Source organism: Anguilla rostrata, chromosome 7, assembly GCF_018555375.3.
Source record: "Anguilla rostrata isolate EN2019 chromosome 7, ASM1855537v3, whole genome shotgun sequence".
Classification (NCBI taxonomy): domain Eukaryota; kingdom Metazoa; phylum Chordata; class Actinopteri; order Anguilliformes; family Anguillidae; genus Anguilla; species Anguilla rostrata.
The window spans coordinates 950,422-965,643 of NC_057939.1; the positions used below are offsets into that span (position 1 = coordinate 950,422).

The 15,222-nt window shown below is 50.4% G+C and overlaps 3 protein-coding genes across 8 annotated transcripts in view; 1 reads left to right on the forward strand and 2 right to left on the reverse strand.

The window, feature by feature from the left end:
• Positions 1 to 2,200, reverse strand: part of LOC135258728 (E3 ubiquitin-protein ligase TRIM39-like) — an 11,007-nt gene extending 8,807 nt beyond the window's left edge. For both annotated transcript variants that reach the window (XM_064342256.1, XM_064342257.1), the window contains exon 1: positions 183 to 2,200. In XM_064342256.1, coding sequence (XP_064198326.1) covers positions 183 to 606 — 424 coding nt within the window. In that variant the 5' untranslated portion in view covers positions 607 to 2,200. The remainder of the gene's footprint in view (positions 1 to 182) is intronic.
• On the forward strand, positions 2,192 to 7,529 carry homezb (homeobox and leucine zipper encoding b). 3 transcript variants are annotated; one of them, XM_064342253.1, is made up of 4 exons: positions 2,438 to 2,578; positions 3,180 to 3,783; positions 3,827 to 3,865; positions 5,189 to 7,529. In XM_064342253.1, exons 2-4 carry the CDS (start codon positions 3,478 to 3,480, stop codon positions 6,917 to 6,919), a joined length of 2,076 nt encoding a protein of 691 aa, XP_064198323.1. In that variant the 5' UTR covers positions 2,438 to 2,578; positions 3,180 to 3,477; the 3' UTR covers positions 6,920 to 7,529. The 3 variants fall into 3 exon arrangements, with proteins under 3 accessions (XP_064198322.1, XP_064198323.1, XP_064198324.1); XM_064342252.1 differs by lacking the exon at positions 3,827 to 3,865 and having other exon boundaries at positions 2,192 to 2,578; positions 3,180 to 3,822; XM_064342254.1 differs by lacking the exons at positions 2,438 to 2,578; positions 3,180 to 3,783; positions 3,827 to 3,865 and adding an exon at positions 2,742 to 3,139.
• Positions 7,530 to 10,085: 2,556 nt separating this feature from the next.
• On the reverse strand, positions 10,086 to 14,583 carry cideb (cell death inducing DFFA like effector b). 3 transcript variants are annotated; one of them, XM_064342260.1, is made up of 6 exons: positions 14,477 to 14,583; positions 12,697 to 12,937; positions 11,849 to 11,963; positions 11,409 to 11,561; positions 10,927 to 11,126; positions 10,086 to 10,626 (listed from the first exon to the last, which is right to left on the reverse strand). In XM_064342260.1, exons 2-6 carry the CDS (start codon positions 12,720 to 12,722, stop codon positions 10,470 to 10,472), a joined length of 651 nt encoding a protein of 216 aa, XP_064198330.1. In that variant the 5' UTR covers positions 12,723 to 12,937; positions 14,477 to 14,583; the 3' UTR covers positions 10,086 to 10,469. The 3 variants fall into 3 exon arrangements, with proteins under 3 accessions (XP_064198330.1, XP_064198331.1, XP_064198329.1); XM_064342261.1 differs by lacking the exon at positions 14,477 to 14,583 and adding an exon at positions 13,659 to 13,801 and having other exon boundaries at positions 12,697 to 12,924; XM_064342259.1 differs by lacking the exon at positions 14,477 to 14,583 and adding an exon at positions 13,659 to 13,796.
• Positions 14,584 to 15,222: the final 639 nt, after the last annotated feature.

Consider the following 15,222-nt stretch of genomic DNA (forward strand, 5'->3'; position numbering starts at 1 on the left):
ACATTCCTTTCGACTGACTGCTGCTAACTGTTGCTGCTAACTGCTGCTGCTAACTGCTGCTAACTGCTGTTAACTGTTGCTAACTGCTGCTGACTGCTGCTAACTGCTGCTGACTGCCCATGGCAGGCTCAGCCTGAGGCACAGCCAGGCCCATTTTACCTGCGGTATGGAAGGTACAGTACCTGCAGAGCCTCCCCCAGGACCAGCACCTTGCACCCCGAAACGTGTTCCCCCTGCAACAACATCCGTCAGATGGGGTGTGTCCTCAGATACCCCAGCACCCTGCAGGTGGGGTGTGTCCTCTGTGTTTATGTACGTTTGATTGGTGTCCATCTTCAGTCTCGTCCTCTGAGCTGGAACCAGGCAGCTTTTTCTCTGTGTGTCTGTGTCTGTCTCTCCCTCTCTCTCTCTCTCTGTCTGTCTCTGTCTCTCCCTCTCTCTGTGTCTGTCTCTCTCTCTCCCTCTCTCTCTCTCTCTCTGTCTGTCTCTATCTCTCTTTTCGGAAGCTCTGATACCAGACACAGGCACATGTTGGTTTAAGTGACAGATGTGCGGTTGCAGTGAAGACATGAGAAACAAGAACTTCTCCCTTTCACACACACACATGCACACGCACACACACACATTACATTACATTTATTTGGCAGACGCTTTTATCCAAAGCGACGTACAAAAAGTGCATTTCATGGTCATAGACAACTGCTAAACACAGGTTCAGTAAAGTACAATACTTATTTTGTACAGCTATTTCTAGCCAAGAACACAGTTTAGTTCACACAGTGAACACTATTCAGACCTAACCTCTGCAAAGCCAACTAGGCAGAAGAATAAGCTACAGTATTAGGACAAATACAAATTACAACAAGTGCTGGGATGGGGCAACATGTAACAAGTGTCATGAAAAAGGAGGGGGGGTAGATTTAGAGTGATATATACAGCGTGGTGGTGGTTAGTCTAGGTATAGTCTGAAGAGATGAGTCTTCAGGCCACGGCGGAAGATGGGTAGTGAGGGGGAGGTTCGAAGAGGGACGGGGAGTTCGTTCCACCACTGGGGAGCTAGGGTGGAGAGGCTCTGTGATCCCTTTGGGCGGGTGGGAGGGGTTACAAGTCGCCCTGCTGCCGCAGAGCGGAGTGGTCGAGCAGGCACATAGAATCAAATCATGTCCTGCAAGTAGATGGGGGCTGTCCTGTTGGCAGCAGTGTAGACACACACACACATGCACGCACCCACACGCATGCACACACACATGCACACACACACACACACACACACGCACCTGCACACACACATGCACAGACGCACACACACACATATACGCAAGCACACACACATGCACGCACGCCCGCACACACACATGCACAGAAGCATGCGCGCACACCCACGCATGCAGGCTATTACATTGATGACATACTATATAATTGGATAACATTAATAAAAGTGGAGTGAAAAATATCATTTAAAAAAATAGTTAGCTTTCTGGAATTGATCAGATTGGAATTATAATACATGTTTTTTTCTTGTCTTCTTAGCTCAAGGTAGGCTGTCACATATTTCTCTCTATCTCCCTCTCACTCACTCTCCCTCCCTCTCTCTCACTCACTCACCCTCTCTCTCTCAATTCAATTCAATTTGCTTTATTGGCATGAAATACATACAGTAAATATTGCCAAAGCATTACATAAACACACATACACAAGCACACACACACACACGCACGCATGCACACACACAATAGACCATTGAGAGGATTTAGTTAACTGTGAGGATTTAGTTAATTATATTTACAAGTTGAACAGGTAACATTGTCCATCAAAAAATCTTATTCAGTTTCCCTCACATTATCTCTTTTATCTCTTTGCCATGGTTAATATGTCGACTTCATATATTGCTTAGTCTCTCTCCCTCTCTTGCTCTCTGGTTTTCTTCCTTCAAATAATTCATTTTCAACTACATGTTAAACTTAAATTCAGCTTTCAATGTGCATAAGCACGTCTTTGCATGATAGGCTGCGCGGTTAATTTGCTTTCTAGGAAAGAACAGCCATTTCCAAAATGTGGTCAAGGTGGTCCAATAAATTTAGTTTCCTTTAAGTAACGCCTTCGGAAGTTTATGCCATTTGGCTTGCCATACATGGCTGTGCTCGTCCAATTATCGCCTTGTTTATAGCAGTGAAAACACGCCCCCTGTTCAATCACAGAAATGGCGGAAGGGCCAAGGGCTCGTATCTGAGTAAGCCCGGGGACACTCACGAATTTGCCGGAAAGATTTAATTTGGGCAGTGCGCAGTTAGCATGCTATAGTGTCTGTACGATGCCCTGTACGACATACACATACGTGTAGCATAACAAACAGTGCTGTCCGCACATGTTCCCCCGAAACCCCCTTGCTTTACCCCAGCGAGCTGAACAACCGTTAGCGCAGGAGACAGCAAGCTCTACGGCGTTTCATATATTTAGGAAACGGGAGACGAGCGAAGGTATCTGGCGAACTAAAAGCAAAGCACATTCTGGAAAGAAATGACGACACTTGCAATGCAGTAACTCCCGCTGTCGCTTTCCGTTTCACTAGAAATAACAGGTACGTTTATGAAACTACGAGGATTCCCGTGCCATCGCGTCTGCTTGTCAATATAAATGTGTAACGTTAGCTTTGGATTGCACTCTGCGTTTGGAAAAGCTAGTTACTGAATGTGACATTACTTAGTAGCTAACATTAGCAAGTTTACCATGCGATGTCGTACGGCTCGCTGTTTTGTAGTAGCCCGATGTGAGCTGCTGTCAGTCTGCAGTTGAACGTTTTGCGCGTGACAAGTTAGTGCCTGCTCTCTGACGTAGTGTGCGTGTGTGTTTTGTCAGAAAGATGTTAGCTTTTCTAGCCCGTTAGCAGTGGCATAATTCATGAGCTCTGTCTCCTCGGAGGTAGCGATCCTACTGTCCGGTGGCTACCAGGGTAGTGCTTTTTAGTGGCTGTATGCTAAAGCTGAGCGAATCTGAGGCCCGTCCCGGGAAAGGAGTGCTTACGAACGCGGTCTGAACTGGGAGCACTGCCGCTCAGGCCGGAAGTGTAGCGTGTGTCACAGCCCGGCGTGTTCAGAAACGCAGAAAAAGCTTTTCATCGGAGCTACTCGCCGAATGGAACGTACGTAAACAATTATATGCTTTTTGTGTTTATTCTCTAGAGGGAGGACAGAAGTTTTGTAATTGGACTCCAAGAGGATAGAGTGGAGACAGAAGGGCCTGTGATTGGTCAGAATTTGGGGACTGATTCAAGCAGCTAGACCAAGACAGGACTACTCACCAGCTCAGTCAGAAACAGCTGAGGGGTCTGCTCTGAGGTGGAGGTCCAATCTGGCACAAACTCCATTACCCAGCAGGCTCAGCCACAGCACCATCCTTGTGCTTTCAGCCTCTGGAAATCACCTTTCCCACACACACAGCCAATCAAGTGTTAATCAGTTAAAACAGTTTTAAAAAGCTATGGAGAGCAGCCCCGTCCCCCAGACAGAGAGGGACCCCTCGGGGATCAGCTGCGACCCCAGGGAAGAGTGGTCGGAGATACGGGGGATTGGCGGCCGTGCGGAGGATAAGGAGGAGCAGGAGCAGGAGGAAAAGGAGGCGCAGGGGAGTGCAGAGGAAGAGGAGGAGCAGGAGAAAACAGGGAGCGGAGGAAGGGCCAGCGTGGAGGAGGAGAGCGGTGGGGGAGGGGGCTACGCCTGTGGGATCTGCGGTTTCCATGCAGGGGACGTCCGAGGACTCAGCCAGCACCTGCACACCGTCCATCCCGTCTCCAGCCTGGCCGCACTGAGCGTGTGCGAGGAGCAGGTAGGACTCCAGCCTGGCCCCACTGAGCGTGTGCGAGGAGCAGGTAGGAGGAGCTTGCAGGAAGCGGTGGGCAGAGTTTGGTCAGATTCTGTTGCTTTTCCTGTTGGTGTGATGTGAATATTCTGTGAGCGCTGTAAGGGCCTCAGTAGGGCACTGCAAGGACCTCAGTAGGGCACTGCAAGGGCCTCAGTAGGGCACTGTAAGGACCTCAGTAGGGCACTGTAAGGACCTCAGTAGGGCACTGTAAGGGCCTCAGTAGGGCACTGTAAGGGCCTCAGTAGGGCACTGTAAGGACCTCAGTAGGGCACTGCAAGGGCCTCAGTAGGGCACTGTAAGGACCTCAGTAGGGCACTGCAAGGGCCTCAGTAGGGCACTGTAAGGACCTCAGTAGGGCACTGTAAGGACCTCAGCAGGGCACTGTAAGGACCTCAGTAGGGCACTGTAAGGACCTCAGTAGGGCACTGTAAGGACCTCAGCAGGGCACTGTAAGGACCTCAGTAGGGCACTGTAAGGGCCTCAGTAGGGCACTGCAAGGACCTCAGTAGGGCACTGTAAGGGCCTCAGTAGGGCACTGTAAGGGCCTCAGTAGGGCACTGCAAGGGCCTCAGTAGGGCACTGTAAGGGCCTCAGTAGGGCACTGTAAGGACCTCAGTAGGGCACTGTAAGGGCCTCAGTAGAGCACTGCAAGGACCTCAGTAGGGCACTGTAAGGGCCTCAGTAGAGCACTGCAAGGACCTCAGTAGGGCACTGTAAGGACCTCAGTAGGGCACTGTAAGGACCTCAGCAGGGCACTGTAAGGACCTCAGCAGGGCACTGTAAGGACCTCAGTAGGGCACTGTAAGGGCCTCAGTAGGGCACTGCAAGGACCTCAGTAGGGCACTGTAAGGGCCTCAGTAGGGCACTGTAAGGGCCTCAGTAGGGCACTGTAAGGGCCTCAGTAGGGCACTGTAAGGACCTCAGTAGGGCACTGTAAGGACCTCAGTAGGGCACTGTAAGGGCCTCAGTAGGGCACTGCAAGGACCTCAGTAGGGCACTGTAAGGGCCTCAGTAGGGCACTGTAAGGACCTCAGTGTATTCTTGTATTCTGAGGATTTGAGCTGAATGAATGATTCATTTCTCTGCTGTCAATCCAAGTGAAAAACTTAGCTGTTGCACCTGTGCCAGGCTGTTTGTCAGCCTGTTGTATCCTGACTGGCTGACATTGAAAACCTTTTCTGAGCCTAACGTCTGATTGGCTGCACAGGCCCTTGCGTTTGGTAGCCATATTGACCTACCTGAGACAGTGAAGGTGAACCTGCTCCTTACCTGCAGATCCCTTCCCGGGGTGGGAGGGTGAATCTCACCTACTCTCCCTCTTTCTTTACAGCCCATGTCCCAGGATGGGGGGTCGTTGTCAGTGGTGACGGACAGTGATCCCGGCAGTGTAACACGGAGCGAGCTCGAGGAGGCGGGACCCAAAGAGGGAGGGGCGCGGCCAGACAGCGACTCTCCTGTCCTTAGCCAGGGGTGCCCCCCCCGGCTGCCCCCCCTGCCCCCCGGTCACTCGGACAGCGAGGGCAGCAGCGAGGGCGGGGCAGGCTCGGGCCATAACCGCGCGGCCGTGGTGTGTCTCCCCCTGGTGGCGGAGGGGCTGAAGCTGGTGTGGACGCGCTCGGACCAGACGCAGGAGCTAGACGGCGTGCCGGAGCTGGTGCAGGCCTTCAACGCCTTCCCCTACCCCACGGCGGCGGAGGCGGGGGCGCTGGCGCGGGGGTGTGGCCTGCCGCTCGACGCCGTCAGGGTGTGGTTCATGGTGCAGCGCGTGCGCTACGGCATCAGCTGGGCGGGCGAGGAGATCGAGGAGACGCGCCGCAAGCTGGCCGCCATCCAGGGCCTCCGCCCACCGCTCCCCAAACAGGAGGAGGAGGGGGACCAGGAGGAGGTGGAGGAGGAGGAGATGCGCACTTACTCGCCCAAGTTCTGGGGAAGCGGCGACGGGCAGCGGGGGATGGGCGGAGTCACGGGCGGCGGCGTGCGGGACTTCCTGTTCCGGCGGACCCGGCCGCTCTACCTGTCGCGAGGCCGCCGCCCCCTGGCGCTGAGGCGGGGGCTGGACCCCGCCCCCAGCCCTCTGTTCGTGGTGGCGCCGCCTGGGCTTGGCGGGCAGGGGCGGGGCAGGAAGTCGCGGCTGCAGCTCCGAGCCCTGCGCCGCAGCTTCCTGCGGGATAACTGGCTGTCGGAGGCGGAGCTTCGGCGGCTGCAGGCGGAGACCGGCCTATCCCGCGGCGAGGTGCGCAAGTGGTTCAGCGACAGCCGCTACCAGCTGAGGAGCAACGGGCAGCGCCCGCCGCAGGGGGCGGGGCAGGAACACGCAGCAGGGGGCGGAGCTGAGGACGGCCTGCTGGACAGCAGCGTGGAGGAGGACATGGTGGTCTCCGTGGAGAGCCCCAGGACGCCGCCCGCAGACAGCGCCGGCGTTTGGGCGGAGCGGGGCGGAGAGAAGGCGAAGGTGCTGAAGCAGGAGGACTCTCCACTGGATCCGACGTCCTGCCTTGCCTCCTCGTCCCCGAGCCCGGTCCTCCTGACCAGCAGGGGGCGCCTGCGCAAGACCAAAGAGCAGCTGGCGGTGCTGAAGCAGTTCTTCCTGCGCTGCCAGTGGCCCACCAGCGAGGACTACACGCAGCTGGTGCAGCAGACCCGCCTGCCCCGCCCCGACGTCATCCAGTGGTTCGGCGACGCCCGCTACCGTGTGAAGAACGGGAACCTGCGCTGGGTGCGCAGCAAGCGCGAGCACGACCAGATCATGGCGGAGATCGCCCACGGCGACCGCCGCAGGAACATGGAGAATGGGGGCGGAGCCACCGACGTGCCGGCTCCGCCCCCTGCGGGCGCCCGGGGCGTGGCCGAGCCGGCGGCGGCGGAAAAGGCCAAGAGCGCGGCGGGCGGGACGGACATCCGGCCGCTGGAGCTGTTCTGGAGGCAGACGGGGGCGGAGCCTGGAGAGGCCGATCTGAGCGCGCTCTGTAGGAAGTCGGGCATGAGCGCGCAGCAGGTGCGCGACTGGTTCACCTTTCAGGAGAGCGGCATGGCGGAGGTGGAGGTCAACATCAGCGACTGAGCACCGCCTCCCCCCTCCCCCCACAGCCCTTCCTATCTCTCTGCCCCGTGTCACCTGAACAAGGTGTGTGTGTGTGTGTGTGTGTGTGAGATATCACTCAATGATCAACCCAGGTTATTTCTTATGAAGTGATTTTTGCAGGTGAGCACTTATTTATTTATTTTTGTGTTTTTAAGGGCATACCGCTGCCATTATAGCCATTATATTACACAGTCCCGAGGTCCTCATCTGTGGGGTAAACCTTGACAAGTTCACATTCGTGTTTCGCTCTTTCCTTGGTGGCCAGAACCCCTGTTGATTTGTCTGCAGTGTTGGAGGGAAAATGTTCTGTGTGAGAGGGGGAATGGTTGTCTTATTTGGGCGGGGGGGGGCTTAGCAGCTTTTGCACCAAAATGACTTCGCACAATTTTGCATTATTGACAGCTCGTACTCCTTTCACTTAATTCATATTAGATTATTTACCAATCATATGTAACTCGTGTTGCTGAGTATAAAATATGATTTGTGTGCAACTAAGTTTATTGTGTTTTTATTAAATTCAGTGTTTTGGATTGTAAATTCAGACAGAGCATATTTCACTTTCCACTCCATAAAACAAAACAAAAATGAATTCACTCTAGAATGTGATGATTTGAGGGTCTAACACACCTCTTTCTCTCTCACGTACACGTTCACACACAGTCTTTGGGAAGGTTCCTCTCCTTATGGGATGAAGGGTGTGACCAAGAGGATGCCGTTGTGGAGAGGAAGATCTAGGCAAATGGACTGCATTTATATAGCGCTTTTATCCAAAGCGCTTTACAATTGATGCCTCTCATTCGCCAGAGCAGTTAGGGGTTAGGTGTCTTGCTCAAGGACACTTCGACATGCCCAGGGCGGGGTTTGAACCGGCAACCCTCCGACTGCCAGACAATCGGTCTTACCTCCTGAGCTATGTGGCGTATACTATCAGCTGCATCATTGTAAAACCTCTCCCTTTTCTCCTGGTGAAGATAAGATTGCTGATCTGGGATGTCAGTCTGAGATACACCTAGATGCAGTACAGTGTGTGTGTTGCAGGTTTGCCTGTGCAGGTGTGCCTGTGTGTGTGCAGGTGTGTGTGTGCAGTTGTGCCTGTGTGTGTGTGCAGGTGTGCCGGTGTGTGTGTGTGTGTGTGCAGGTGTGCCGGTGTGTGTGTGCAGGTGTGCCTGTGTGTGCAGGTGTGCCTGTGTGTGTGTGCAGGTGTGCCGGTGTGTGTGTTGCAGGTTTGCCTGTGCAGGTGTGCCTGTGTGTGTGTGCAGGTGTGCCGGTGTGTGTATGTCTGGTTCCCCACCTATTAAAGCAGAGCACGTGTGTGTTCTGCTTTCCTTTGGAATCTGACAGCACACCGGCGGGTTGGCGGGAAGCTCTGTATGCTCAGCGTGCCTCTTCAGTGTTTCCGCCATGAGAGGGGCGGAGCCTCTTCAGTGTTTCCGCCATGAGAGGGGCGGAGCCTCTTCAGTGTTTCCGCCATGAGAGGGGCGGAGCCTCTTCAGTGTTTCCGCCATGAGAGGGGCGGAGCCTCTTCAGTGTTTCCGCCATGAGAGGGGCGGACTGCGTAGTGCAGAGTATCGCAGCTTACATGCGAGTGTGTGCTGTACGTTTCCTTTACATGCGAGTGTGTGCTGTACGTTTCCTTTACATGCGAGTGTGTGCTGTACGTTTCCTTTACATGCGAGTGTGTGCTGCACGTTTCCTTTACATGCGAGTGTGTGCTGTACGTTTCCTTTACATGCGAGTGTGTGCTGTACGTTTCCTTTACATGCGAGTGTGTGCTGTACGTTTCCTTTACATGCGAGTGTGTGCTGCACGTTTCCTTTACATGCGAGTGTGTGCTGCACGTTTCCTTTACATGCGAGTGTGTGCTGCACGTTTCCTTTACATGCGAGTGTGTGCTGCACGTTTCCTTTACATGCGAGTGTGTGCTGCACGTTTCCTTTACATGCGAGTGTGTGCTGCACGTTTCCTTTACATGCGAGTGTGTGCTGCACGTTTCCTTTACATGCGAGTGTGTGCTGCACGTTTCGTTTACATGCGAGTGTGTGCTGCACGTTTCCTTTACATGTGAGTGTGTGTTATGTGGTTCCAAAGGTCTTAACTGCTCACTTTGAGGATGTCAACTGCCGAACTACAAACAGCGTGAGTCTGTGTCCCCGATAGTAATCGCGAAGTTGCCATGGTGACAGCGCTCTGCAGCAGGCTATCTTGGATTGAGCCTGAACTTTAGGAGCACCCCGATCTCAAGCCTTTTACTGTGACCTTTAACCTCTGAACTTTGCCTGGAGGGACAGAGGTACAGCTCTGAAAATGGGATATAGTCAGAGTTCTGATAATTTATCTTCTGTCTAGCAGTGTCTGATTGAATTTGATATAAATTTTTTTTTTGTGTATTTTTTTTTTTTTTTTTGGAAAAATGTAAATGTACTTGAAATCCCAGGCTGGAAAGAGCCATTTACTTGAAGTGTGGTTTTGTGTGTAAAGCTTTCCCCTGGGTGTGCTTGCTGTGATGAGCAGTGCTGGGAATGAGCTTGTCTTGCTGAAGTTTAAACCCTAACGACACCTTACCACTAGGTGGCGATAGAAGCACTTATAGGCTACCCACCTGCTACCCTCCAGGCAGTTTAGTTCAGGGAGCTCCTGCTACAGTGTTCTGACAAGTACCTTCTGTGATGTCACAATCTGACTGGAAGACCTGGGCAGCAGCGTAGGGTTTAGGACGTAGGGGATAGGGTTCAGGGGGTAGGGCGTAGGGAATAGGGTTTTGGATGTAGGGGGTAGCATTCATGGTTTAGTGTAATGGAGGCATTTGGCACCTGAAGCCCTGTCTCTAAGCACACAGCCATGGGTCTGGCCACTGGACTGGCATTTATAATTGTTTGTAATAAACTGTAAATTTTGCCTAATCATACGAGGATGTGAACAGTTCATTAATGTGCATCTACTAAGCCTGTGCAGTCTGTGATATTTCAGAGAGAACAGAAATCAGATGTTTCATAACTAAATATAATATGCTGGCCAGTGAAGTTCTGTATCTGCAGTATTCTTTTTTCAGTTTTTAAAAAATAAACATTCCCTTTATGTAATGGTTTCATAATCTGAAATACTGGCCTGAAGCAGGTACTTTTTAAGAAAGTGAAACCATAAACAATGTATTTACAGTTTTATAAGACAAGCAACAATGAGTTCAGGAGCATTTCACATCAATAATTATGCGCAATCAGCTGATAATAAATTATGTTTCAGCTGTAATCGGGTACAGAATTGGGGGTAGTATTTGTACGGCGATGTGTAATTCCCTCACAGATGCAATTCTCATTAATGCAAGCATGCATCTGAGCATGAAATGTACGGAACAACATGTGCTCTGTAAGGTTTTATAAGGCCTTGACTGACACCTCGATCCCAACAGATAAGTGAAGATCACACACTGAGGAAGGCTAGCCTGGAGGGAGCCACACCTACAGGGGTGGAGCTCAGGGTTGAGACATTTCCCTCTATCTGAAAGGGGGGGGGGGGGTTAGTGAGGGCTGGCTCAGTCCCAGTGTCCTGAAAGGTAGGCGGATCCCTCTGGGGAAGGGTGGGGCTGCCAGTGTTCCGCCCCCTCGATGATGCGGCGAATCACAGAGGCCGATGTGATCAGCATGTGACCAACAGCCTGTAGCAACGAGGAGGCCACACGCAGAGCTTCCCTGAGAGAGAAAGAGAGAGAGAGAGCAAACAAAGGGATAAAAGATAGAGATAAAAGATAAAAATAGAGGACCGGCAATACCAAGTACAAGCCCCCCTCCCTCTCCTCTCTTTCTCTCTCTCCACCTCTCCCTCTCTCCCCTCCTCCCTCTCCCCTCTCTTTCTCTCTCTTTCTCCCTCTCCTTCCTCTTCCCCCTCTCCTCCTCCCACTCTTCCTCTCCTGCTCTTCCTCCCCTTTTCCTCCTCCTCCCTCTCCCCCTCTCTCTCCTTCCTCTCCTCCGCCCCCCTCCTCCCTCTCTTACCTCAGCACTTTTTTGGGTCCCAGGCATTTGAAGTCGGCGCTGATGGAGTAGAGGCCCTGGAAGGTGGCCTTTACACTCAGGGAGCCGAACACGTCACGCGGGTTCAGCCGGTAGAAGTCAAAGGTCACTCTTGCAATGTCACGCCCTGTACGGGGCTTCTTATTGGTGGAGGAGAACAAGACTCCACCCCCCTGAGATTTCTGAGAGAGGGAGGGGGGAAGAGAGAGAAGGATAATGCAGTACTGGTTTGGATGTCATGAGTAGTACATACATATAAATCAGTACTACACACACACACACACACACACACACACACTCACATACTCATACACACACACACATACACACACTCACATACTCATACACACACACACATACACACACTCACATACTCATACACACACACACACACACACACTCACATACTCATACACACATACACTCACACACACACACACACACACACACACACACACACTCACATGTGATGGGGTCCATGTTTGTCCGGGCTCCAGGCCCATCAGGACAGTGTTATCAGGCAGGCTGAGGAGGAAGTCCTCTGACTCCACCTCCGTCCCGTCCTCCTCACAGACCAGACTGAGCGACATGGAGGAGAGCAGCAGGGCATGTGCAACCTGGAGACGCAGCGTCAATCACAGCATGACTCCGCCCCCTGAGCACACAGCTCCACCCCCACGCACCACCCTGCCCCCTCTCAACACAGCTCTGCCCCCTGAGCACACAGCTCCACCCCCACACACCACCCTGCCCCCTCTCAACACAGCTCTGCCCCCTGAGCACACAGCTCCACCCCCACACACCACCCTGCCCCCTCACTGCACAGCTCTGCCCCCTCACTGCACAGCTCTGCCCCCTCACTGCACAGCTCTGCCCACTACCCTCTCACTCTTGTCTCTCTCACCCTCTCTTTCAGCTCCTGCAGCGTTCCCGCAGTAACGCCCTTCCTCGTGGCTCTGTCACAGGAGCATGCTCTGAAGGGCCTCTGGGGGGCTGACCACACCCTCCTCGAAACTGACCTGGGGGCGGGGTTAAAAAGGGTCAACACTTTACTGACAGCGTTAATACAGTATATACACACTGACTGCACATTACACTGCGAGGGAGGGTTCATACAGCATATACACACTAACTGCACACTACACTACATTAACACTGCACTGAGAGAGAGAGGGTTAATATAATATATACACACTGAGTGCACACTACACTGCGAGAGAGGGTTCATGCAGTATATACACACTAACTGCACACTACACTACATTAACACTGCACTTAGAGAGGGTTCATACAGTATATACACACTAACTGCACACTACACTACATTAACACTGCACTGCGAGAGAGAGGGTTCATACAGTATACACACACTAACTGCACACTACACTACATTAACACTGCACTTGGAGAGGGTTAATATAATATATACACACTAACTGCACACTACAGTATCTATTTAATTGACTGATTTTATTTGAGATATTTTCAAATACATATGGGGTCGGTAGTGCTTAAAGTATACATATGAAATGATCAAGAAAAACAAACACAATAAAGTCATGATGACTTATTTCCACTGTGGTCCTTGTACAACTTCATAAATTCCTATTACAACAAAAAGTACAGAGAGAGAGAGAGAGAGAGAGAGAGACTAAGCAATATATGAGGTGGACATATTAACCATGGCAAAGAGATAATGTGAGGGAAACTGAGTAAACATTTTTGATGGAAAATGGAAAACAAGTAACTCACTTTATCAGTGATGAAGTTGTCTCCATTCCCAAGCCTCTGATGAAGTGCTTGTCCTCTTTCGGTCTGTTTCTTTTCTCTTTAGTTACTGTTGGTGGATGATTTGCTTCTAACTAACCAGCGAAAGACCAGAACTCAGACAGGACTTTAGTCAGGCTTGTGTGATCATTCAGAGGCAGATAACGTTGGGCAAAGTCCTTCCTATTCATCCCCTTCCACCTTCCCCACTTCCTGTCAAAACAGTCTTTACAGAATGAAGAAATATTTAACACATTTCTTTCCTTGCTGACTAGCTGTACATAAGCATTTATACTTATTTACATAAGTATTTATGGCTGTACATGAGTATTTTAAAAATAAAATGAAGGACTTATTTAGAAAGCAATGGAGTGTGAAACAAATAATGTTTCGACAGCCAGTGGGGTGTGGTTTAGAGTGAAGGACATCTTGGCTCCTAAGCAGAATCAGAGATTACAGTTAGCATGAGCAACGCACTCCCCCATCCCTGAAGGACTCAAACACTGGCGTATCAGTAACGCCCTGTAGTGCGCATTGCTTGTTCTCACTATCTTGTCCAATTTAATTTGCACACTGTGTATTGCTAATGGGCATCCTAAATAAATAAATAAATTAAAAAATTTAGTGGGAACTGTTGCCTGCTTGTTCACTCAGCCACATCACTAACAGCTGTATTTCCTTATATGGGCTATGTATTCCTAATTTCATCACTCACATTACACAAATATTTCTGTGCATTTCAATACCAATAAATTCCTACTCTTTATTCCAGTAAGTTGATAAATGTGATCCTCTCATCTCACCAACCCACCGGGAACTCAGGTCCCCTACGGCCAGTCACCTTGCCACCCCCTCGGCATCATTACTCTCCTATTTTGTGTTGCGTGTGAGTTATTTTGACCAAGTCACCAATTAACCAGTTTTAAAGTTATAACAAATAATATTACCATTTACATAGCAAGTTACATTAGCCTGGAAGTATCCGTCGAAAGCCAAACTTCGTTCTGGCAGGAAGTAACTTGGACTGCGGACGACTGACTAATGAACCCCGCACTCCTGACCGCTGATACTATTGCTACATCATCAAAGAACACCAACAACATTTCTCTGCACACATGCTCAAATCATGCTCGTTTTTCCTCATTTATTTGGCGCCCCAATCAGCGCCATGTATTTACAGCTTGTAGTCCTAAACCCCGGAAGTAAGCTGGCATTTTCGAGCCATGGGTTCCCTCGTCAAATTTCCAAAGCATTTTTCTCATAGGGATTTCATTTTCTGCCGAAAATAAGGTCTGTGGTGAACGTAAGCCTAAGTGATTTTGTTCTACGAGATAAATTAAATCCATTAACACATCAACTGTGGATTTCGAAGCTGGTATGTGCTTTTAAAAAGTAAGTTGCTAACAAGGTGCTATATTTAAACTACAACAATGGTCGCATTGCAATCGCCACTTTTGTTGTCATACTGGCTCGCATGCCCATAGCAACTTGTGAGCAACTTACTTTTTACGACGAAGGAACCCATAGCGGAAGTAACTCCCGAGTTTGCCTACAAAAAGACGTAATCACTATAACACTATTCCCACCCAACCGCGTTCATGGAGGATCATAGACCGTATAAAGTGCCGGGTACACAGATATCAGTCCCGAGATTTGAACGCGCCCACGACATGCTCACTGAACTGTATAGGTTATTATGTAGTTCACTAGACAAGCATATATGACCTACGTACGCTCTATGGTCCAAGAGCTGCGGAAACTTTACCTGACGTCACATCCTGGTACCGGAGCTAACGTGTTTTTCCGGTCGCGGGTACGGCGGGAGACACTCGATTTCCTGTGTTTTAGCTACTTTTTTTCGCTACGGGCTGTGGAGAGTTCTCAAGAAAACGTTTTATACTACTTTTGCCAAGACGTGTCAGTATTTACTTTTTTCCACAGTTGTTCTTTGGAATCGTTGATAATGAACTTTCTCGCTTAGCTGGTTATTAGCTTATTAACTTTAACTTAAAGTTGACAAGATTGGAAGACAGCTATTGTCTTTCCATACCTGGCTTAATAGAGAAGTTTTAACACTACCTGCACTTGTTTCTGAAATGGAATCGAGGAGTTCTACGGAGGAAGGTATGCAACCGGCGACCTGTTTAGCTATTTGTGCTTGCTTAGTTTTGGAATGCTCGTGTCTTCACTTTTAACTGCATAGTTAGGTAGACTATTGGCTGTTTGACAGGGGAATGAAAATGACCTTTGGCTCGCGCTAGCACGTTTACAGAAATCCTATTTATGTGCATATAAACGAATAAATAAACAACCTGTTAAAAAATGAATAAATCTAGATTCTCTCCGTTCCGGTTCATAATGTGTCTGACGAATAAATTAAGCGAGCCTGCTCGTGTCAGATTGAAGAAGTGGTTGTGGATCAGCCGCTTCAGGCTTAACATTATCCGGTATGAAAAGCATCGGCAGTACAAAGGGCTCCGAGCAAAACAGAAGTAGACTTGTTGACTAACG